Genomic DNA, 25,678 nt, shown 5'->3' with positions numbered 1-25,678 from the left:
CATGTACCCAGAACAAACTAAACTGTATAAAAGTTAACTCATTTAAATAATAAATTGGACATTTTGCCGATCAAATTGGTCTCTGAGTAATCTGTCTGTGCCTCTCCATCGATACTTTAGTAGCAGGAAATGCAAGACAGAGCTTTAGAGTTTGCCTTGTGGGTGACTCTTCCAAAGCTCCAGGGAGTGTGGTTTTAAATGGATAATTATGTCGGAAGAAACCCTAAAAGCCAAGATGAGGTTTCTTTCAAGAAGTACAGCATGCACAAAGCACTTTCAATGTGTCTCTGTAAAGAAAGACCAACTCATCTGTGAATTACATGGACACCTGTAAGAATCTTTCTAATATGATACCACAAAGAGCATGAGGAGTCCTATAGCTAAGTGCTCTTTAAAGCTTTGAGCAGACCGCACTGAAAGAGATCTGTCCTCCAAATCTGCAACTGTGCAGTAATCATAATCAATGGGAATTTATTTACTGTAAGCATAATGAAGTGGGCAGGTGTGGTAGTTTGGTCTAGGCCTTCCTTGGTGACCACTTTGTAACCAAGGAAGGGCCCAGATTTACCCAGTATTCCCTACGATTTTTACGTAAGCCAGGCTATAAGAAGAAAGGAGAAGAGGCCTTCGCTCTCTTTCCTTCCGGCGGCTTGGAGGTGCAGGTTCCCTGCTGTTGAGTCTGCCGTGTTGGGGAGCGAGGCCTGGTAAGGCCTTGTCGATCTTGGGAGACAGAGGTTGCCGGCGATCATTCCAGAGCGACTCTCCGTTGTCCCAAGGAGAGTAGTAAGATAGTTTTTTAGCCAATTCTTTTAGTTGCTAGATATTGGGCTACTAATCGGGATATATATATATATTTTATTTTGGTTTTGTTCCTTTTCCCTTCCCCCTTCCCTTTCCCTTGTGAAATTATATATATATATATTTCAATTGTATATTACTGTAACGTAAGTGTAAATATATTTATATATATTGCTTTAGCTGTCTCTCTCTCGTTTTGGATTTCTTGGTTGTTATTTCCCTCTCCTCCCTGAGGTTTGGGGGGGAAGGGGGACTTCTTGTGGTAAGATTTGGAGACTTGGCAGGGAGCCAGCTTCAAACCATATCAGCAGGACAAAACTATAACTTGCAAAGTCTCTCTAAAAGCTCAGAAGGAAGTAAGAACTACTGCACTGAGGCTGGCTGAAACACAAGAGAACCACCTCAACCGTGCTACTGACAGGCAATAAAATCGCTGAAATCTACATCTCTACGCTACTGAACATGATGCTATTGCATTTCGGTGTAACTGAATTACAGAAAAAAACACAATGGTTATAAAGATTTACAGGATGCCACAAAGACAAATCTATATGAAACAGAGCGCATTGTCCTTAAAAATATTCCCATTGTTATTGACACAAAATGAACAAGACTTGCACTATCCCTAAGTCATCTCTCTAACCGCAGCAGGAGTAATGGGAAGCCATTTTACCAATCCAGATACCAGTCATTTTAAGCCAGTATACTAATAAAATTAGGAAAACATGCACAAATTCTTACATACCTGATCTACTAATCCTGTCAATTCTGTCCATGCTAGAAGCAGAGATTCTGATTCGAGGGCTACTCTGATTAGAGGATTCAGAGCCTCCATCAGCAAAAGAGTCTTCAAATGCAAAAAGTATTTCTTTCACACATTTGTGACAGACATTGTGCTGGCATGGAAGGATCAGTGGATGGGTAAACAACTCCTTGCATGCTGGGCAGATAAGCTCTCTTTCGATACCCTTAATGGCAACCTTCATGATAGAAAAAGGGAGAAACAAGTGTAAGCGCAGGAAAACACAAGCCATTAAGATTTATGGCACTGCTCTGTCACCAAAATTCCATCTCTGTAGAATAAATCCACACAGTTTTATCTGGTTTGAGGCACTTCTCTGGCTAAAACTGCAAACAAATCTCAATTAACATTTATGAAAGCACTGACAGTGTTCATTTCAACTGAAGTGAGCACTGCCACTAGGCAAACTCAGTTCATCTTTAGGTCATGTCTGCATTGCAGGGGAGGAAAGGAGGGGAGTAGTCTTAATTCCACTCAAGGACCTAGTGGAATGAGTGCAACCATACTTCTTAACAATAGGAGTCCATATGTTTAGCTTGCTTGCTCGCTTTTCAGGAAGAGAGAAAAAAAAAAAATGATACTAAGTGTCAGATACTCAGTACTGGTTAAACAACAGGCTTTCCTCACGCGTAATTCACATTTAAGGGCTGAAACTATTAGGACTATAGTTCTGAGTGCGGAACACCATTTATTTATTTGTTTATGCGTTTATTTACGTCCTTATCTGCCGCACAAAGATCCGCCCGTGGATCGGTGCAGCTCCAGTAATTCCGTGGCCCCCACGGTTCCCCTTGGCCCCGCGCCCCGCTAAGCATCAGGTGTCGGCGGGCGCGGGCACCGCCAGCCCAGCCCAGCGCCGCTCCCCGCGCCAGGGCCGCCGCCGCTCCGCCCGGGCTCCCTGCGGGACCGCTTCCCCCGGGACCGCTTCCCCCGGGAGCGCTTCCCCCGCGCCCCGTCGGAAGGGCTCCGAGCGAGCCCTGCGCGCCGTCCCAGCTCCGCGGGGCTGCCGCCGGCGCCGCTCCCAGCTGGGCGGGCACGAAGCTGTCGGCGCACACCCATGAGGACGGACAGACGGACAGACAGACAGACAGACAACCTCCAGCCCCCCGCACCTCAAGCGGAGGGACGACGCACCCCGCCCCGGCGGCCGCGCTCCGCCGGTTCCCCCCGAGCTCACCGCGCTCTCCGGCCGATCGCCCTCCATTCCGGTGCCGCCTCCTCCTCCTCCGCCGGCTCCGGCGGGCTCCGTCAGCCCGGGCGGGCGGCCGGGACGCGGACGGGGAGCGCCCACGGCGGCGCCCGGCGCAAAATGGCGAGCGAGGAGCGGGCGCGGCTCGGGCGCGGGGCAGCGCGGGCGGGGCGGGGCGGGGTAGCCGCGCCCGCGGCAGCCGCCGCAGAGCGGAGCTGTCCAGCCGCTCCCGTCGCTCCGGTCCCCGCGGGAGCCGCCGATTTCGTGGCTATTGTTTTGGTTCTTGTCTTTCGCCGATCGGCACCGGAAATGCCGCCCGTCCCGGCGGCCAGGAGTATCGAGTGCTCTCCCGCTCAGCCCCTGCCATTGATAGCCTCCCTTGGTGCCCATGTCAAGGAATCAATGAATCGTAGAACACTTTCGGTTGAAAGGGACCTTAAAGAGCACAGAATCAATTAGTTTGGAAAAGACCTCTGAGATCATCGACTCCAACCTATGAGTGAACACTATGTCAGCCAGAACATGGCACAAAGTGACATATCTAGTCTTTTATTAAACATCTCCAGGGACGGTGACTCTGCCATCTCCCTGGGCAGCCCATTCCAATGTCTAATCACCCCTTCTGAGAAGAAATTCTTCCTAATGTCCAACCTAATCCTTCCTTGGTACAGCTTAAGACCATGTCCTCTCGTCCTGATCATCTCACTCCAACCCTCCACTATGGGCAGGAACAACTTCCACTAGACCAGATTGCTCAGCCCCCCATTCAACCTGGCCTTGAACACTTCCAGGGAGGGGGCATCTACAGCTTCTCTGCACAACCTATGCCAGTGCCTCACCACCCTCATACTGAAGAATTTCTTCCTAGTATCAAATCTAAACCTGTTATCTTTAAGTTTGAAGTCATTCCCCTTTTTACACTCTCTACCCACTTAAAAACTCACTCTCCCTCTTTTTCATAAGCTGCCTAAGTACTGAAAGGTCACAGTGAGGTTACCACTGAGCCTTCTCTTTTCTGTCCTGTGCAGTCCCAGCTCTCTCAACCTGTCTTCACAGGAGAGGTGCTCCAACCCGCTCATCATTTTTGTGACCTTCCTTTGGACTTCTTCCAACAGGTCCATGTCTTCTTGTGCGGAGGACCCCAGAGCTGGACACAATACTCCATATGGGGTCTCATTAAAGCAGAGCAGCGGGGAATAATCAGCTCCCTCACCCTGCTGTTTTGATGCAGCCCAGGATAATTGGCTTTCTGGGCTGACAGCACACACAATGTTGGCTCATGTCCAACTTTTCATTCACAAGAATTTTTCCACAGGGCTGCTCTCAGTGACTTCTTTTCCCTGTTTGCACTTGGACTTGTTGAACTTCATGAGATTCTCCTGGGCCCATTTATCCAGTTTGTCCAGGTCCCCATGGATGGCAACCCTTCCTTCTTTTGTGTCAACTGCGTGACTCAGCTTCATGTCATCTGCAAACTTGCTGAGACTGTGCTCGGTCTCGCTGTCTGTGTCACTGATAAAGATATTGAAGGGCATTGACCCCATGACAGAGCCCTGAGGGACACCACTTGTCACTGGCCCCCACCTGGACATAGAGCCATTGACCACAACTCTCTGGCTGCATCCAGCCAGCCAATTCCTTATCCGCCAAATAGTCCGCTGCCCAGGTTGCCTCATATCTTAACCTTTTTAATGAGCCAAACTGCACTGGTGAGCACCAGGTTCAGTAACCCTTCTCCTCCTATGGCTGCTTTTTCTAATATTTGCACCAGGAACTTGTCCTCAATGCACTCCAGGAAACTCCTGGACTGCTTACAGCCAGCTGTATTGCTTTCCCAGCAGATATCTAGGTGGTTGAAACCCCCCAGCAGGACGAGAGCCCGTGAGCACAACGTAACTGAACCGAAGCAAAAAGTCCTCACCAACAGGCTCCCCCTGATCATGCAGTATGCAGTAGACCCCAAACACAGCATGCCCTTTGCTGACCTGGTCATTGATTTTTAGCCATAAACTTGTTCATGGCAGTTTCTCAAAGGCAGCTCTTCACAGTCTATCCATGTTAGAAAAGTGTGTGGCTTTCTTTGGGAAGAACACCACCATCTTACATGTGGTGTGGGAAAGGCAGCTGGACTGTACAGTTTAAGGGTGCAGGAGGCACACACCAGGCAGCTTTTGTGGCAGCCAGGATGAAAAAGAGGTGGGGAAGTGGTTATGACTGTCAGTATCCCCTACTCTCCACTTACAGTGTATTTCCATTGGAAAAGGGATAGTAAATACCCTTTTCACCGTCTGCCAGAACAAACAAAAATACTTTTAAATCTCCAACATCTCTGGGTTTTGGGAAGGGTGTGGACACCACCATTGCATATGCAATAGTTAATATAGCATTAAGCTAAGGGATAAAAAAAAGGAAACTTGGAATGAAAGCATACACTGTATGTACATTACACAACGGAAGGAGGTTTAGTTAATTAAAACAGATGAAACCTGAGCTGTGTGAATGATGAAATGCTGTCAGTTTGACAAACCCTAAACTTGACCTACTTGCCTATTTAAAAAACAAACATCAGGATAATAAGTTCATTTTCCCTCAAAATTACCCTTCCTGTGAGTCAATAAAACAAACATACTTGAAATGTCTTACTTGGGTATTATTTATACCTGGTTTTTGGTGGTCTGGACATGAAATTCAAAGGGAAAATTCCACTCAGAGATCATGAAGGCAGGTGATTTTTTGCATGTCCAGTACTACAAAGAAGAACTTTCTACAGAAGACTTACAATGTTTCACATTTACTTTAGAAACCACCTTCATAAAAATAGAGAGTACTGTGCTTGAAATTGTTCTGATAATGCCAGTAAATGGACAGTATGCATATTCAAATTGAAACATGTCACTTAACTGAGAAGGGGGGAGAACGTGTTGGTAAGGCCATGGGTTGTCAGCCTTCCAACTACATTTTGACTAATGATTTGCAAGCCTCTGAATCATTATCTTTATACTATTTACTATTCTTTAACCACCTCTACTATCCCCAAATGATGCTACAGGCAGGCTTTAAGGTTGCAGCTCTTTATAAGCCCTTGTCTACAACAGCACACTACCCATTGCTGACACTGGATGTCGTCGATTTGGGGCCAGATAAACGATCAGCTGCAGATTAGAGCAAAGACCCCTTGGCTGCCTTTGAAACAGTAGGAAAAAATTTTGTCTTTGGTGGCAGAGCAAGGCAAATCATTTTGCATTCATTTCAGAGGTGGAAGTGCCAGCACAGGTGGGTGTTACTGGTGTGGCCAAACCTGGAGCACACATTTTCCTCCTGTCCTCCCACAGCCTTCACGTGGGCTACAGTGCCAACAACTGTTAATGCCAGGACTTGTGAGTCCTGATTCTTTTTTCAATCCCTTAATAGATCATTAAGGTATTATCTTGTTTGTGTGCCTGTTTGCTCTGGCTTCAGGGTACTTTACAGCAGGATTGTAATTACCACCTCCATCACATTAAGATGTTACACGGGTGAAAATGTCCTTGAAGGCCTCCAAAGGTCAAAACTTCCCCTTCTGCACTCACACCTTTTTAGTAGCCTCTGCCAGCCTAGGACTACTAAATTTGCAGTGCCAAAATTTGCATTAGCTTTATGGTACTGAGAAGAAAACACAGCAGTTAGGAATCACTGATACATTAAAAAGATAAGAGCAGGAACCAGTGTCAGAAAAGGCTCCTGTCCTTAGCCTCTGCAGAAGGGGTTAGTAAGACCAACATTGCCACAGAGCTTGGACCTACTCTTCTACCTTGCTTCCAGCTAAAGGCACATTTCAATTAGACATCTGTTCTGCTCTCAAGGGACTCCCTTTGCATGGAGTAATGTCTGTGAAGTGTCAAAATAGTTCTAACACATCCTTCAGGAGGCAGGGTCTGACCAGGCATTATGGCGCGCCTTGCATTCACAAGACAGCAGAAGATAGAAACTGGAATGGGTAGGGATTACCATCTTATTTTCCCTCCTCCCTCAGATTAAAAGTGGTTGTTAATTTAATAATTGTTATGCAACAATCTCCCAAGTGCTCATTCCCATTAACTATCAGCATAATTTCAAGAAGGATGCAGCACTGGTTTTCAACCAACTGTAAAAATCCCATACTTGTTAAGCAGTGCAGTTGCAATCCTACTGCGTGAAGCAACACAAGCCTGTCCCAAGGCACCAGGGAGGTTCTGCCAACACCTCCCCTGCCTTCAGTAGTCAGGTCCTCAGACCAAAGCTTTTCAAGATATTTATTTTCATGCTGCTTTTGCAACCATGGCTCAAGACTCAGTCAGTTTCCTGATGGTCTGCACTCCTCTGACTGAAGAATAGAGTCAATGTATCACAGCAGACATAAGCAGGATGAAGATGGATTTTTTTTTCCTGAGCTAACATGACTGACTTGGGGATCAATCACAGACACTTTTCTCTCTGTGCAATGTAAGTATTTACTTTCAGGATGGTTGCAGAGGGGTTTTAGCCTGCATCCTGCTCTCTGTAAATTGTCAGTGATACAGTTTGCTTCTCTACTTAGTCCTGAAGATGACTCCTATCCAGAGGATTTTCCCAATCATCCCAAGATCTATTTTTAGCTCAGCAATAAGGCAGGAATTTATGTTGCCTGAGAGAAACGTGCCTGTTTTGGCTCAGAAACACAGGCTTAACTTTGTCTTTGCAATGGTTACCCTTCAACCGTGTGACCCTGAACAGCCAGCAAGGATCTATAGACCTTGGGTGTTTTAAAGTTATTATGACTTGAGAATTTCTTGTTGTAAAACAAAAGTATCAGTCCCTACTCCTTTGATTCAGGATTGTTTATCTTCTCTGCAAAGATGTCCTACAGGCCCATAACCCTCAAGTTTGGATGGGATTCCTAACAGATCCCATAACCTGATCTGCTGAACTGAACAAGTTTTGAAGGTCCCATATGACACTGTTATGCACAGAGCACTGAGTCAGTAAAGGCTATGCTCATCAAACTCTCAGAATATTGGGGCTGCAATCAGCTTTAGGTAGGATTTGTAACAAGGACATCTCAAAGTATCCTAAGTTGGCTCAGAATATCTTTACTTTTTCACTTACTGCCATATGTACAGTACTCTGCTTCATGTCCAGGACACCTGGAAAGCAGTACTTGCGGGAGACCCAAGGAGCAGCTACAGGCAGCAGTCCACACAGAGGACTCTGCTCTTTCCCTTCACGCATTGTAATCACTTGCCAAGCAAATAAAAAAATTATAATGAAAACGCTTTACAAATATACATGATATTCAGATCAAAAACTTCCAACTCTGAATTAGGAGAGAGTCATACCTGTGAAGAAATGACTACTGTTAAGTAGTCATTTACCTCAAAAGGATTTCAAATATAAAACATTTACATTTTTTAAAAAATAATAAAATCAAATTTACAGGAAGACCAGTCACAGACTACATTTCTTACACCATAAAGGTATTACATGAAAAATAAGGACAGTACACATGGAGCACATGGGGAACCTTCTCTCCTTCACTTCAGATTGTAGATACCCCTGTCACAGAGGACAGGGTTGTCAGCTCTCCCTTGCCATGTCATATCCCGTGCATTTGAACATGCTTCAGGGAACCAGCTACTGGAAAGATGAGGACATGTCTAAGATGTGGAAACACATCTTTGTCACACAGGCTGACTAACTCAGCTATATAACTGTGATTAAAAGCTGTGAAGACAGGCAAATTGAATTCCAATTGCTGGGTTTCAAACTCAGATCCCTCTGCAGTATCTAACTTAATATTGTTACTTAAAGTTGAACTCCAAGTTATCTTTACGTGCTCTTTCACCAAAGTTGTCTTTTTGTGCAAATACCTTTCACAATGTATACACAGTCTAGCACGCTGTAAATCAATACTCTGTAAATTGAATAATTCACTCTTAAAGGTGAGGTCATCCTCATAGGCACCCAAACCCCAAAGAAGTGCTTTTCTACACACAAGCAAGAAATACGTAAAGCCTTATCTTCTTCAACACGAGGAACAGATCTCCAGTTCCACTGAGTCAGGCAGCCCAGAGCAACCTGCCAGCCCCCACTATTAAATTATGCTGTATTTCCCTTCTCCAGCTTCTCATGTGGTTTGGATTTGGACCCCTATATGGCTCTATCCCTTAATTTCACCCCAATAAAAGCTGAAATGCTACCACAAGAGAATTTTCCATCAGTCTTTATATGAACCAGGCTGAAGAAAGGGACAGAAATCAGTGTCACCTGCTGGTTCCAGGAGGAAAGCATGCAGAATTTCAAATGTTCTTAAAATTATCTTTATATATTTCTCATGTCCACATCATGTGGGGTTTAGGGCTTGTTTCTAGTAGTGTTTATCTCTCTACATGCTTTTTCTGGAGAATTGTTTTAAAGCTGTTCCTCCTGAACCACAAATTGTCAGTTTCTGCAAACAATGTGGAGGGTAGGAATAGATGGTAAAACAAAGCAAACAAGTGAGGGAAAAAAAATTAAAAATAGGGCAAGAAATCAACAGTTAGTGCACAAGGATAGTGTCAGTGTCATTAGTCTGTCTTTGAAACTCACACATGTCAGCTTATTGATTTTATTAAGTTACAGAAAAATGCCCAAAAATGGTTTTACAAAACAGATAGCAAGCATTGGTGTCATTTACCCCATCAGACATGAATATTTCTTTACAGCACCTAAAAATTATTTGAAGTTAATATTATGAGAGAATCAGATTCATTAAAAAAAACCCAAACCCATACATCTATGCAAGTAAAACAGTTTGAAATGGAGCTTGGGTGAATAATTGGGGGGGGGTGTATGTGTGAGTTTTGACTACTGCAAAAGTCAACTTACAGGGAGGAAGTTGGGGTTGGGACAGGGAAGATGGGGCATTGGAAGAAGCCTAAGACTGTGTCTGGAATATTACATCATTTCGAGATGGCTGAGTGTTCGTCCTTGCTGTTGTTTGAGCTGATACTTCAGAGTCCAGAAAAAAGGTCATATAATCTCCTTCTGCCCCAGTGCCTCCAATACAAAATGCAGTTAGTTGTTAATCTGTCTCACAGGGGTATTTTGGAGTTCTCAGATGCTTCTGTGACATTCGTGACAGGTGCCTTGGAGGCCCAGAATATCTCAGACATTGTGGATATATAACAGATGTTGTGGATATATGGATTACACAAGGACTGTTTTATTGGGACTAAAAGTGCTACACGAACCTTTCTGTTCTAGGTACAATATGCAAGTTGTGTATGTGAAAGAGACTCACAGAGGAATAATTAGCATAGATCATTAATAGAGACAATAGGTTTTTGAAGTGACATTCCCTGGGGAAAAGTGATATATAATGATTTGCCCTGTTTGAGAGGCCTGACAGAGGCTGCAAGCTAAGTGGAAAAACAGCATGCTTGCCAAAAGATGTCACATGCCCAGCATCTAAGAGCTGATGCATCGTACCTGTTGGGACCCATCGGGACCCTACGTATGGAGAGCTGAGTGTGCAAGTGTAAAGTATTCTTTATTGATCCTGTTGTTCTAATAGTTCTTTGTTCAGTGAAAGACAAGATGCTTAGCAGTTAACTCAGAGCACGTTAATGGTTCCAGGTTTTATGGTAAAAATTTTGTTGATGTAGGGGAATGGGAAAGGGAAAATTGGAGTTCTGGAACCTCTAAGCAACAATACCCTGGCCTCAAGCAAATACAGTTTACCATACAGAAGAGTCCTTTTACAGACATGATTTATGTCATCTGAGAAAGCAGTTTAATTATCCCAACAGAACACCTCCAAGCTGCTGGTTAACATCAATAAATTACAAAGTGGATGTAATCTAAAACCCTGGTATGAAGGGAAAAAAATGCAAAAGGCAAATGTGGAGAGCAAGAGGTCTCAGAGCTCGGCACTGGAGAGGGTCAAGCAGTGACCGCCACTATGGAAAGTCTGTGAAGGTCACAGAGCTGGTACGTCACAGAGCTGGTACTGCTCCTCTTTTCTTCGAGTACATCAAGTGTCTGTGATGATGGGACTTGGCAATATTTTTGTTCATGTATAAACAACAGCACTGTTTGTGATTAACTTGCATATTTCACACTACTGTGCTAACTCTGCTGTCTACCGAGCCATATGCTCTTCCAGAGGGTGTCTGATTAAAGTACAAACTGTCTAACTGTGGGAAAAGGGACACACATAGCACGCCATTACAGGCTAAGGTAGTTTCTGGCCTGAACCCCTTTATGATTTTGTTTGTTATGTAAAATGAACAGTAACAAGACTTGTTCATCTGAATTTTCCTTTAATGCCACAGGCGTGGTTACTCCTGGGCAAGGAGAAGAAAATTATGCAGGAAGCGCTTCATTCGCCTGCTCTAAAGGTTCATCCAAAACTTTTAGAAGAGGGAGGGAGGAGAGGGAGGAGGAGAAAGACATGCACAAAGAACAGGCTGTAAAGGCAGCCTTTGGAGATATGCTAGAAAGTCACCAGGATGCATTTGAAACAATCTTTCCAATAGCACCATTGTTTGCTACACTTGTTTTTAAGTTTAGAAATATTGTGACTGCTTCAGTGTTTTGAAACCCACTGGCGGAGTCTCTGGGGCTCCCGGGTTTTAATATATGCCAGCAGTTCACAAGTACAAAAAGTTGGATTCCCTCCTTTTTTCAACAAAAGATACGTACAAGTCTCCCTCAAAACACTTGCCAACTCTGAATCAGTTCCTCAGAGAGACACTTCAGCGTTGCTCGCAGCCAGTTGCTCACAGCAGAATCCCGCAGGGACAGGGGTGCTCCGGCCGTCGCACCCCACATCCCTGAGCTGGCAGACCGCCGCACACGGAGCAGGGGCACGGCTGTGAAGGCGCCGGATGCCCAACTGTGCTGTGCTGAGGGACACTTCGCATTGAAATTTAATTTTTTTCTTTTAAATTTTTCACCCCACAGCTTCGGAAGTATGTGGCAAATATAAGTCGAGCCTCCGAAGACTAAAGCTCTAAAGACGAGTCATTCATCCCCTCAACCTCCCTCCAAAAAGCCCCCCCCCCAAAAAAAAACATTTCAGGAGGGAACCGGCTCTCCCCTCGGGCTGTGTTCTCCTCCCCGCGCGCTGTCCCGGGGATGCCGAACCACGCTCCGTCCTTACCCTGTCCCGCTTCAGCAGTTCCAAGATGTAGGAGAACCGGCTGCTGTCCGCTGCCACCTCCATGGCCCCGCAGCCGTGCCGCGGGATCACGCCGCCCCTCCGGTCCCCTCGTCCCTGCAGCGCAGCCCTTGCCCCCGCTGCTCTCCGGGGGAGGGCCGTCGTGCTCCGCCCGCCCACCAGCTCACGGGTCTGAGGATGCCCGTGAAAACCTCTCACCCTGCAGCAGCGCGGGACGACTGTCAGGTACCTGGAGGTGCTCAGGCACACCGCCTCTGCTCAGACGCTGCGACCGTAAAAGCTGCGTTAAGGCTGGAAGGGTTACACCTACTTATGGTCTCACCAGATCCGAGTGGTACTGTACAAATCATTCTCATCTTGCACGGAGCTGATGGTGGTGCATGCCCACAAGGCCAACACCCAAGGTGGGCATGCCTCTTTTCAAAGAATGGCTTGATGTGGGATACATGATGCATTTGCCCCCAGGCTCCATTTGGTTTTCTTAAATTCCAAGTATTTGTTTAGATGAAAAATTGTGTCTAAATACATCTGCAGAGAAGAGCATCTACTAATATAATGTATGTAGGTGTGTGTATGATCTGCCTCATGTGTTTGCGCCTGGCTAGTGGTGCGTTTGTGGGGTAACTCAAACAGGAGTAAAAGTTCCTATCATCTCTTTTTCTGCATCCCAGAAAAATTTCTCATCTCCCACTAGAGATGAGGTGGATACAAGATGCCTATATACAACTGTGACAGAAAAACTGGTCCCAGCAACTCAAGTAACTTCTACTCCTTGATTAAGGCAACCCTAAGGTCCCACTAAAATGTTCACACCAGAGGGGAGAACCAGCTACCAAGAAAGGCAGGCACAACCACCCAGACTCAGTGGGCAAAGGGGCCCCAGAGGAAAGCTGGGGAATGGTGATTGAGACATGGCAGACATCGCATTCCTGATCCCTGCCTGTCTCCACTCCATGATGCTGCTATACCTTCCTTCTGGTTGAGGCACTGCAGGTCACTTCAGCCAGCAGCTGGCTCATTTCTTCCTCTTCTAATCTCAAACCTCCCTGAACCCAAAGGTGCAGCTGCATCCAAGACCTGGGGGAGAGGGACAGGTGAATGGCCAGTACACTGCTCTCTCATCAACTCTATTCCAAACTGAGAGGTGGAAGGCAACAAGCCCTTCTTATGCTGTAGCTATCAGGTAGCCCATGGAGCATATCACCTCTTTGTGGTGAAAACATACCAAAGAGTATTTTATAACAGTATAATGTATCCCCTCAGAGGCTGTATTTCCTAAGCATACTGATATAGTAGTAATGTTATCCCAGATTCTTCCTTCAGGTTACTCACTGAAACAGAATATTCTGCCTTTCTCAGGAAACAAGACTCATGAATAGCTCCAGACATTTCTGTTACTAGATACTGTACAATTATATGTATCAAATGACTCATTAATCAAATAGCTTGTTATTATGATATAGACAGGCTTTCAGTGCTCCACTTCTTGCTTTTGTGCAAACACCCTGGGAATAAACAATGGGCAGTGGTGCTGGGGACAGTCAGCTGCCATCACCCACATAGCTGAGAAGTCCTCAATACATAACTCAGCTCAATGTGAGATATTTTGCTTCTCTGATCTAATTTCAGCTCACCAAATGGCAGTCATGTAGGAAATTTTCAGTACTGTAATTTCTTTGGGTCAGTGTTGGGCTCTGGCAGAGAGCAGGGCTGGCCAAGGCTGGGACAAGGGACTGCCTGTAGGGATGCCTTGTTTCTCCCAAGCTACTCAAGTCCAGTAGTCATCTGCAGGAAACCATGCTGGTTGTGGCCTCAGCAGCAGTGGCACTCCCACATCCAGGAAGGTTGTGTCACAGTATCAGTGTGAATCTCCGGATGATAACCAGCACCAAGCAGCAAACATACCTTTGACCCTACTGCTCCGTAACGACAGGCTTCGTGAAAAGCCAAGGAATTTACAACCCTTTCTGTTCCACAGTGCAAGAACACAACATGTAGCTGTTTACTGGAATCCTTTCATCTGGAGGCACACCTGGATTTGAATCTTGTTGCAGATTTGTTATGTTCGTGTTAAGTGACTCCCAAGAACAACCTGACAAAACCTGTGAGACAAAGGTCTTCTGTGGTGCACAAACCATGGGCCTGCTCCAAATCAGTACTTTTGTCTTGCCTTCTTTGGCCATTAACCACACTGTTTCATTTTGAACTATGTGCTCTGAATTTCTGGCTCTTGTCTCATCTTCTCATTTTTAATTTTTTTTTTTTTTTGGGGGGGTTGTTCTGTTTCTGCTAGGTGTTGTAGATTATGGACAGCCTGGGCTGTAATTCAAGGACTTGGGACAGAAGGGATGATTTCTAGTTCCTCTCCCTTCACCTCTTCATGTCCCACTTCCATAAATTCATTAATGTAAATGTAAAGAGATGTAAATGTAGCTCAAGTCATGAACTCGACCAGGGCAAGAAGGATATAGTAGAAGATGGAAGAAGCTGATGGTTCTTTCATGATCTCCTCTTGAAGTGTTTTTGTTTCAACATTAGTGCTGTTACTGGTCAGATTATGTGACCAATACATCTGTTCTAGAACAAGCAGCAGTCACAAGTATTGAGGTCATGTTACTGAGAACGCAGCTGCGATGGGCAGGGCACGTCTCCAGGATGAAGGACCACCGCCTCCCTAAGATCCTGCTCTGTGGTGAACTTGCCACCGGTTGCCGCATGAGAGTAGCCCCGAAGAAAAGATACAAGGACTCCTTGAAACAACATCTCAGCCTTGGCCATATTGATCACCATAACTGGTCTATTCTGGTCTCAAATCGGGAGGCCTGGAGACACGCCATCTATAACGCAGCTGTCTCCTTTGAGAACACACGTAGGATCACTCTCGAGGAAAAAAGGCAGCGCAGAAAGAACCGTGTATTGCAGAATACTCCATCTAAGGAGTCTTTCTGCTGTGCCTTTTGCAATCGGATATGTCTGTCACGTATTGGCCTCATAAACCACCAGCGTGCCTGTAGCAAATGTGGATAGAGCCTTCCCAAATCTTCGTTCGCGAAGCCTAGCCATGAGTGCTGTTAGGACTCCAAGTTCAGGTGGCTGCCAGTGATATTTAAGCAGGACGACGCCACAAACCACTTTTGCATTAATTTCACAGCTTCAGCAATGGTATCCTCCTAAGCAGTTCCGGTTAGGATGATCCTGGCCTCTGCATGATAGCACTCTCTTGCCATCAAGCCTTTGACACTGTCTCCCACAGTATACTCCTGAAAAAGCTGGCAGCCCACGGCTTGGACAGGAGCACTCTGTGCTGGGTTAGGAACTGGCTGGAGGGCCGGGCCCAGAGAGTGATGGTGAATGGTGCTGCATCCAGTTGGCACCAGTCACTAGTGGTGTCCTCCACGGATCAGCACTGGGCCCAGTCCTGTTTAATATCTTTATTGATGATCTAGATGAGGGGATTGAGTGTACCATTAGCAAATTTGCAGATGACACCAAGCTGGGGGAGAGTGCTGATCTGCTGGAAGGCAGGAGGGCTCTTCTGAGGGACCTGGACAAGCTGGAGAGCTGGTCTGATTCCAACAGTATGAGGTCCACAAGGCCAAGTTCCAGGTCCCGCACTTTGGCCACAACAACCCCCTGCAGCGCTACAGGCTGGGTACAGAGTGGCTGGAGAACAGCCAGGGAGAGAGGGACCTGGGAGTTTGGATTGACAGGAAGCTGAACATGAGCCAGCAGTGTGCCCAGGTGGCCAAGAGGGCCAATGGCATCCTGGCCTGGATCAGGAACAGTGTGGCCAGCAGGTTCAGGGAAGTGATTCTTCCCCTGTACTCAGGCTGGTGAGTACACAGCTGGAGTGCTGTGTCCAGTTCTGGGCCCCTCAGTTCAGGAAGGATATTGAGGTGCTGGAGCAGGTCCAGAGAAGAGCAATGAGGCTGGTGAAGGGACTCAAGCACAAGTCTTATGAGGAGAGGCTAAGGGAGCTGGGGTTGTTCAGCCTGGAGAAGAGGCTGAGGGGAGACCTCATCACTCTCTACAACTATCAGAAAGGAGGCTGTAGCCAGGTGGGGATTGGTCTCTTCTCCCAGGCAACCAGAAGCAGAACAAGAGGGCATGGTCTTAAGCTCTGACAGGGGAGGTTTAGGTTGGATATTAGGAGGAAATTTTTTACAGAGAGAGTAATCAGACATTGGAATGAGCTGCCCAGGGAGGTGGTGGATTCTCCGTCCCTGGAGTTTTTTAAGATGAGATTGGATGTGGCACTAGTGCCATGGTCTAGCAACCACAGCAGTGCTGGATCAAGGGTTGAACTTGATGGTCTAGGAGGTCTTTTCCAACCCAGTTGATTCTAAGATTCTATGATCAGCCCCGCAAAAAAGTGTATGTCTGCAGAGTCGTGCAAGCCTGAGCAGAACCCTTTGGACCATTCAGTATAATTAACACAAGTTGCGTCCATAGATCCAGACTAGCTAGGAATTTGGGACTATCCTCTGCAGCAGATATCAATTCCTGTAGCCATTCTACTGGCTCACGTTTACCTTCCCTTGGATGGAAGACACTTGTGCTAGCTTTTGTCTTGAGTGACTGAAGGCTGACAGGGGAATGTGCTCTCGGAAGGCTGGAGGTGGATGGAGAATCTTCACGTTGCAGCTGGTGGCCCAAGGACTTTCACCCTTCTTGGTAATGATTGCTGTGTTTTACACAACCTTTACTGAGATGGGCCGTATGTCAGAAGTAGCTGGGAGCTCCTCACCTGTTCCACAGAATTGCAGATATGCAATTTGTTTTCACATTTTTCTTCCTTTTGTTTTATCTCTTAGCTCAGTTCCTTTCTGTGGAACCAGGATGTCTGAAAATTAATTTGAACTTTCTGTTGTCATGAAATTATCAATATCAGACTGTCATATTATGTTAAAATGAAGCAGTAGGATTTTATTTGTTTTCTATCACTTCAACTTGAAGCAGATCTCCAAAAAACCAAGGATCCCAGTCAGATTATCAACTGATGTAAAGTAAGTTGTATAATTTTATATCAGTAGAAAAACTGGTTCTGTATTGCAATCCTGAAATACCATGCAACACATTGTTCTGTCCTGGCATGTTGGTATACAAATTAAAATACAAAGGAAATTTGTGTGTCCTGACCTGTGAATTATATTAATTCTCACAGGACAACAACGGCTCTAGATTTTCTGTTTGATCTCCTTCCCTGTCTTACTTTCTAATTCTGAACCAAATTGAGCAGTGAAGCCTATTCAGATGTTCTTCTGTTTCTGTTCCCCTAGGATGGTAAGATATTTTCCTACTTCCATTGCACAGGGAATCCACTCAAGCATGCACCCTTGGCAGCTGTCTAGCACCATGGTGGGGTGGGTCTTCTCCCTGTACACCACACTTGAACTTGTTTGCTGTCACTACCTGAGGAAATCTACTTAAAGAGTGTTTGAAACCAGTTGCAGGTGGTGATATGAGAAGAGTTAACACAAATAATTCAGTACAGAGGAGAGAAAGAATGCTTCAATTTTATAGTATGCATGGGGAAAATGGATCTGGGTAGATGTACTTTCATCTCAGACAACTCCGATATCACTGAACGTTGCAATACTAGAGCAATGCAGATACAAGAAAGATGATGTTAAAGGTAGTAAAAACCAGTAGTGGTGTTCAACATGAACTGCTTCAGTGTTAAATTGCACATGTGAGCAAACACTGCAAGTCATGAAAAAAACACCTCTGAAATGCATATCCAAGTGTGAATGCTTCTGAAAAGGATTGTGACCTGCTTTTATTCTCTTAACAGCATTCAGGCCTGCATCCAGCTTGAACAATATGAAAGAGAATCCATGTAAATAGTTTATGAATTTTAGATAAGCTGCTTCCTTCCACAGGGAATGATGTAGATGTGAACTGTCACTAGCAGAAAAAACTACCATGAAACAGATGAGACCTTCTGATGGTTGGAAAGGTATTGCAAGCAGAACAAATGAGACCAAATTATTTCAAAGATCACTATATTTGCATGCAGACCTAAACCTTTTCCTGCGTTAAACCCCATTCCCTCTTGTTCTTTTAGGTGCCACAAGGGGATTTTTTCCCCCATTCTCACCTGTGCTGCTCTGGGTTAGAAAAAGAAGCACAACTCTCTGGACTCTCCTAATGAGCAGTCAGGAAACCATCTTCTTCTCTGTCTCTTCCACAGCTTGGTTGAGGTCCACCTTTAGCTGGAGAACTCCTGCACCTTTGCCCTGTCAACTGTGTTAATAAATCCTACTCAGGATTCAGATTTAGCCTGTGATTGCATGGGATCCCCAGATCTCTGACTGTGATGCATCTGCCAATTCATATCTTCACTTTCTTCTGGAGACCGTGATTTTTGCCCTCTTAATATCTCTAGATTCCTTAGGGATCCAATTTTTTCTCCCCATCACCATAGACTGAAACAGAGTTTTAGATATTTTTATATACCTTGTTCTAATAGACACTGCCAAAAACATGAAGGTCACTAAACCCATAAGATAAAATAGGGCCAACAAACAACATGAGATACTGAAGCAGTTTGGCTGCTGCTATGTGGTTAAGTCAACTCTATTGCTAATGGCCAGAATAAATGTTCTCACCTTCACCCATACCTCTCATTTCCCATACTTCTGGCCTATCCTCAGCCACAGGCAAATGTAATAAAATCAAAAAGTGAATTTTAAATCCACAATATATTGGAGCCAGATATTTTGTTCTATTGTGCTCAGACCTATTTGACACTGGAGATATCAACCTCTGGGCATTTTGTCTCCCTCCATTTGAGACCTCTATTCAAGTACTATAAGCATATTCATTCAGTGTTTGTGATACATAAACACACAAAATAAAATTATTTGAAAATTACCTTTATGCATGATTTCCTCCTAGCTTGTCCCATGCAACCCTACTACAGTACCACATGCCCCTGGGAACAAGCTCATTTAAGAAATATGGGTTAAGTATGTAGACTACTATTAATATTTAATTTATTGAGTAGGTTATTAGATATTTATGAAGAATAAGCTAAAGTACATAATGATGCATACTATGAATATATAATGTAATTGCCATTTTTTGTTGCAACTACAGTTAATCAAGTTTGACAATATAAAGAGAATTTTGGGTATCTAGAGTTTTAACAAATATTAATTGAGCAAAACACAGCAAGCTTGAGTATATTAATTTACTCATTAAAAGAAAGTTGTCTAATGAAGAAATCAGAGACATGCAAATCAGGGAAAGATAAGGTAAAGATAAGCACTGCTGAGATCTGCATGCAAATGTTGTGATGTATGTTTTAGTGATTTTGTGTGTTTTGCAAAAGGAGTAGATCTGTAACAGTGAAGGCTCTGAAGAGGGAAGCATAGATACAAAAGCTTTTCAGATTCAGTTGGTCTTCAAGGATTATTACGCTCCTGTACAAAGGGGATAAAGCTTGTCCAGCTCTCGTCTTCAAGGTTTAAACATGTCATCTGGGCTCCTGCAATTTTCTTTCAGCTTAACTATGCCAGGATTAGGTTTGAGTTAATTTTCCTTTTTCAAAATGGCCTGCCATGTTCCTGTAACAAAATTCTTCCCCTGTGTTTACCCATGGGTTAGTGAAATCTTTAATACCCATGAAAATTGGATTAAGCTCCCTGTGGATTGACTTTGCACAGAGCAAGACTGGTGCAGAGCTCACTATGCCAGACAAAGGCTGACCCTCCTGGCATCACACGGCACCAGAATGAACTCTACCCCTTTACAGGTGCGCCTGTAGCAGATGTCACCTTGCTGGAGCACCTGCCTGCAGGAGCACTGTCTCTGCTGGCCTGGGCAGGCAGCACTGCACTGGTGGAGTTCCTGCATCTCTTTACCTCTGTGAAGGCTGACAAAGGTGCTGGTGACCAGTCAAAGAATGACTGGCTCAAACAAAGTGGACTTATGTATACAAAGGGACATGCATCACAGAGCAAAAGGTCAGAAATGTCACTTTGGGGAATTTATCTGAAATCACAGCAAAGCAAATTGTTCCTTGTAGTGTTAAGAAAAGCTGAGGGTAACACACAGAGACACTCCTGCTCCCTGGTCCCTTGTGTGGAGCATGAAGAGGATCTGGGCCTGCAATTTTTTCTGGACCTGAGACTGATGCTAAGGCTGGCCAGCAGTTTTTGGGGTCCAGCTCCTCAAATCATGACTCTGCCTGATTCCCCATGTGTGTTGCAGTGCAGAATAAACAGAGCATCAGGATGTAGAGCCACAGCAGCAGCACTGCAGCTCTGAGTGCTTGTCCCTCACACTCTGCAGTGCAGAGTGAGCTGGTACAAGCTCTGCTGCGTGAGCCTTGTTGCTTTCATCACATGGGCCATGTGCAGAAGCACGGTCTCTCACAAGCACCTGTGCACTGTACTGGAGTTTCTAGAAAAGGAAATTTCTCTGGCTTTCCATCCAAGTTCCTTTTCATTCCTTTGACCTCTAAAGGCTGCTCAACAACTTCAGCAGTTCTCACTGGCACACTTAAAAAGGCCTCCCAGATGCAGCAGCTCAACTGAGTGGAACAGATTTCCCTCCAATTCAGTTATGACACACTAAATCCACAGAGCCATGCTTGCTCTGCCCCGTGAAGGAAAGTCAAATGCATGTTGGAGTGCTAAGGGTGGCTCCTTCCAGTGACCTCCCCAAATAACTTGTCAGCTGAAGATTTCAAAAAGGTTAAAGACAAGATAAACTCCTACTAGTTTTGAATATTGCATTGTTTATTACGTATTTACTGGTTTTACGTTGAACTGAGGTATGTGAAAGGACATTGGCAAAAGGACATTTTAATCTCATTTAATTTTTTTTTTTTTACCATTAGTTTAAAAACATAAAGAATAATCTGTTCCCAACTAACTGCAGTAGATAAGCAGAAGTGTTTAGGCAAGAGCTGTCTCAAACCACAAGACAAAACACCTCTAAAGTGTCTGAATCTGCATTTGCCAGTGTTTGCAGTGCACAGACCTTCACTAGAGTGATTGACGTCGGGGCATTTACTTATGAAAGCTGTTAAAAAAAAAGAAGCCTTCCTTTACACCCCCGTTCCCTCGAAATCTGGCTAGCATCAAAAGCACCAGAAAGCGCAGCTTATTCTAACAGGAGGGATGGTCTGTGGGTAGTTGAAGTAAGCAGTAGGGATGGGAGGGAGGTCCAGTCCAGGCTGGCTATCAGATCAGCAGCTGCTGCAGACTTTGACTTCCTTTTATAGAAGGGAGACTGTGGGAACTGTTGCTCTCCATAGCCCGTGGAGTCTTTGGTTTAAAGAACTGCTCCCTGGGGAACAGACACTATGTAACATCTCAGATGCCGGCCTGAGTGTTTGCTCAGGTTTCCACTGCAGCCCAAAGGAGTGCTTGTGTTCACTGCAGGCAGGGACTGTGAAGTGTCTCTGTTCTGTGCCTCCTGAACCATGACCTGGAGTCACAGGTGAGAAAGCCTGCAACAGTCCTGAGGGAATATAGGCAGATGGTAAGGGAAATGCAGAGTTAAAGCTGTCCGGGGGCAGAAGGAGAAATGCGCTAGGAAATGTGCTGCTGTGCATGGGGCCCCCTGGGATGGAGTTCAGGCTCTGGTGCCTGCCTGAGCCCTGTGCTGTTGGCCACTGAGCACAGGAGCACACTGGCAGCTGCTACAGGGCTGGGGAACAGCTTTCCCACCGATAGCTGTCATTCCCAGCTCATACTCAGAGCTGGCAACACCCCTCAGCAGCAGAGTGTGCATCTTGGGCAGAGTAAACATGTGCCTCTGCTGTTCCCTCATTCCTGTGTTTAATAAAGGCTAGGATAATCCAGGGGCAGCAGAAGGGAAAGAGACAAGGCTTGTCTTATGGCCAGGGAAGTTCACTTTTTTAACATGGTTGGCACCTTCCCTTTAGATGCCAGCTACCACAGTCCTCACTTGTACCAGCAGCTCCTCATTCTGTAGAAGGAAGTTGCTTCAGGTTGGAGGTTTTTTTATGCTAAAAACAGATATCAAGGCATGGAGCCATCAGAAAAGTTTGGTGGTAGCGGCAGTTTGCACGGTCTGTGGAAGAAGCTATCTATAGAAACTAGGAAGTCACAGGGGGCACATGTTATCACTGCTCCACAGACTCACTCTGGCCGTACGCAGAGAGTTATATATAGAGCCATATACAAAAATACAGAAGAGCCCGGTGCCTGTGTTGGAAAGCCTCATCAACACACCTCTCTAGCAGACTCCTCTCCTCAGCCTCACCAGAGAACTGCATATTTCAGAGGATACTTTGGAAGGATGCTGGACAGCCAGCACCTCCCGAGGACAGTTGATCTGTCAAGTATGAGCATACAGACCAGGGTGCGAATATACCCAATCTGTCCAAGATTTCTCATTTTCTCTAAAGTATTTTTGTGCCATTTATAGAAACATTCCCCTCGTCCCACTTCCCATCTATGTACCTCGCAGATTGGCTCTATGTTAAACTGACCCACCAGCAAAACTTTCCTTAATTTAAGAATGTAAAGGCAGAGGAGGAGGGGGGGTGGGTGTGGTGGTGTCGAGTGTAGTGGGGAGTGGTGTTAAAAAAACTAAAATGTTAGAGTGGAACTAAAGAACTGCAAGAAACAGTCCAGGAGTCACCAGGGCCCACCAAAGAGCCCCAAGGCAGGACAAACAAACTGTCCCCATGCCATTCCCAACAGTTGTTAGTCTGACAAAGAGCTGTGAAAGAGCCCCCTGACAAATGCTCCCTGGACAATATGTTTACACATGATACCTTTCCATATGATGCTTCTCCACAATGATTCTAAGTTTAAAGGAGGCTTTAAGGCATATAATAAGCAGTATGAAGATTGACAAAGATTAAAATGTAATTCTGTAAAATGAGCATATTTTAGTGGCCATAATTTGAAGACGGTTGTTAAATGAAGACTCCTGGACAGCACAACAGCAAATAAATATAGCTCTGTGCTTAGGGAAACCTTAAAATTTACGAAAGGTAGCATGCAATTTCAACAGCAATCTTGCATATTTAGCTTTCTAGGCAGCATAAGCATCAGTCCTGTCCTACAAGCACTCAGGAAGGGTGATGAACAACAGAGAACTTGCCTTGACTTCTATTCTGTCATTTTCACTTCAAATTGTCATCTTCATTTCAAATTATCCTTTTGCAGATTTCACATAAAGGGATAAAGTGGGGTCCTCCCTCCCAGGGTGATGTAGAGCCAAAGGGAACAAAGAGAAGGTGGGGACAGTCTTGAATGGAAACCTGGGGATGCTGTAGAAGCAGCGTCATGAAAGCCTCCATGCTCTCTCAGACTGTGAGCATGCAGGGCAGTTGATTGAATGGTGCACACATCGCTCCTGGTCCTTTTACCAGAGCCTGGTTATCACCCTTTTACAAGTTAACATGGAAGCCACCTTCACAGGCATACCTGACTAAAACTGTCAAAACACAGGGAATATCTCCCTCCTTACATTTTGTGAGTTTAATATAAAAAACCTAATCTGGTAAATTGAAAGCTCCTTCCCTACCCACAAACATTTCCTCTCCTATGCACATTTCTAAATTCTTGAAGTGAGAGGTTGCAGATGGTTCTCAGAGTTTTCTCTTCCTTGATGGACTTCCCCTTTTAATCATGAGTCAGGACTGTTTCCTTCCTCAGAATCCAACTTGTCCTCCAGTAACAATGGCCATTTCTGTCCTGTCCCATTCCCAATACAGAGCCTGTATCAACACATAGACATTTTAAGGGACATCAGTCTCACCTTAGTGCAAAGCAGGATCATGGAGCAGATCCTCCTAGAAACTATGCTAGAGCATGTAGAAAATAAGTTGGTGATTTCTTACGGCTTCACTGTGGGCAAATTGTGCCTGACGATTTTGGTAGCCTTCTAAAACGGGCTTACACTGGTTGTTGTGGGAAGAGCAACTGATATCACATACCTGGATTTGTGCCTTTGACACTATCCCACACAACATCCTTGTCTCTAAATTGGAGAGGGTGGACCACTTGATGGATAAGGAACGGCTTGGATGGTCTCACTCAGAAGAGTTGTGGTGAACAGCTCAATGTCCAAGTAGTGATGAGTGGCCCTTCTCAGGGGTCAGTGTTGGGACTGGCACTGTTTAACATCTTTGTGGGCGACAGCACCAAGCTGAGTGGTGCTGCCAACACGCTGGAGGAGAAGGATGTCATCCAGGTCCCTGGACAGGCTTGAGAGTTGGGCCTGTGCAAACCTTATGAAGTTCAACAAGGTCAAGTGCAAGGTCTTGCTCCCGGGTCAGGGCAATCCCAAGCACAAGTACAGGCTGGGCAGAGAATGGATTGAGAGCAGTCCTGCCAAGAAGGACTTGGTGGTGCTGGTAGACGAGAGGCTGGACACGACCCAGCAATGTGCACTTGTAGCCCAGAGAACCAATCGTGTCCTGGGCCATATGAAAAGCAGCATGGCCAGCAGATTGAGGGAGGTGATTCTGCCCCTCTACTCCACTCTGGTGAGACCTCATCTGAAGTGCTGTGTCCAGCTCTGGGATCCTCAGCATAGGAAGGACATGGACCTGTTGGAGCAGGTCCAAAGGAGGGCCAAAAAACTCATCTGAGGGGTGGAACATCCCTCCTATAAAGATAGGCTGAGAGGGGGATGTTCAGCCTGGGAAGGACAAGGCTCCAGGGAGACCTTATAGAACCTTCCAGTACCTTAAGGGAGCCCACAAGAAAGCAGGAGAGGGACATTTGACAAGGGCATGTAGTGACAGAACAAGGGGGAATGGATTTAAACTGAAACAGGGCAGGTTTAAATTACATATTAGGAAAAAATTCTCCACTCTGAGGATGGTGAGGCACTGGAATAGGTCGCCCAGAGAAGTTGTGGATGCCCCATCCCTGGAAGTGTTCAAGGCCAGGCTGGCTGGGGATTTGAGCAACCTGGTCTAGTGAAGGGTGCCTATACCCATGGCAGAAGAGTTGCAACTAGATGATCTCTCAAGTCCCTTCCAACCCAAACCATTCCATGATTCTATGATGTCTCACAATGTAGTTATCAAACAAGGCACTTTGCCAGTGCTTCAAAAATAAAGCAGTAGTGTGAGGGTTTGCTGCTGTAGGTGGGACCAGCTTAAAAACCTTTGGAGGTTGTAATTTTCTGCACCCTTGAGAAGTCAGTTCCTCACCCAGAACATGTAACTTGCAAAAAATGACATCACAAGAGTTACAGCTCACAAGGAATTATACTTTTCCCTCAGTTTCCCAACAGTTCATTGATCTTTATTGAATCCAGAAACTAATCAGGCAAACAGAGATCAGGAAGACAAAAGCTTTAAAATGGTGAACTGAAAGTGTAAATCTGTGACACACTGTAACCACTCAGTGGAGAAATTTAATAACCATTTAATATAAAGATGTTGAGACACTCTTCTTTTTCACCCTGTGCTTGCTAAAGTGAGGAAAACTTAAGTAGTCTCTACCTGCAATAGCAAGAGCTTTTGAGAATCACCACAGTATCTAACATTAACCTTAAGACACCAATAATCTCATTCAACTGATGAATTTTTGAAATGTTTTATATTTTAGTTGCAGCAATAGCATCTTCCTACCAGGGGTCTCTCTCCTCATGTCTTGACATGTCTTCTACCTCCACAGGGACACCGAGAGCAGGGTTCCTCCAAAATGCAAGGAGATGGGGTCTCCACAAAGCCTCTGACTTTGGAAATCATTGCTTCTTCCCTTTTGCGCTAGGCAAACTCACA

At 45.2% G+C, this 25,678-nt stretch overlaps 1 protein-coding gene across 4 annotated transcripts in view; it reads right to left on the bottom strand.

Annotated features, from left to right (window-relative positions):
- TRIM36 (tripartite motif containing 36) overlaps positions 1–12,036 on the bottom strand; it is a 31,629-nt gene extending 19,593 nt beyond the window's left edge. For 2 of the 4 annotated variants that reach the window (XM_017807400.1, XM_017807403.1), the window contains exons 1-2: positions 11,929–12,035; positions 1,544–1,778 (exon numbers count right to left, since the gene is read on the bottom strand). In XM_017807400.1, coding sequence (XP_017662889.1) covers positions 1,544–1,778; positions 11,929–11,991 — 298 coding nt within the window. In that variant the 5' untranslated portion in view covers positions 11,992–12,035. Of the gene's footprint in view, positions 1–1,543; positions 1,779–2,777; positions 2,826–11,928 lie in introns of those variants that run through there. The other 2 variants (XM_017807402.1, XM_017807404.1) reach the window with 2 other exon arrangements.
- Between the last annotated feature and the right edge of the window lie 13,642 nt (positions 12,037–25,678).

Source organism: Lepidothrix coronata, unplaced genomic scaffold (genome assembly GCF_001604755.1).
Source record: "Lepidothrix coronata isolate B3197 unplaced genomic scaffold, Lepidothrix_coronata-1.0 Scaffold18, whole genome shotgun sequence".
Classification (NCBI taxonomy): Eukaryota; Metazoa; Chordata; class Aves; order Passeriformes; family Pipridae; genus Lepidothrix; species Lepidothrix coronata.
The sequence above is the reverse complement of the archived record's forward strand: the minus strand, read 5'-3'. Positions and strand labels throughout refer to the sequence as shown.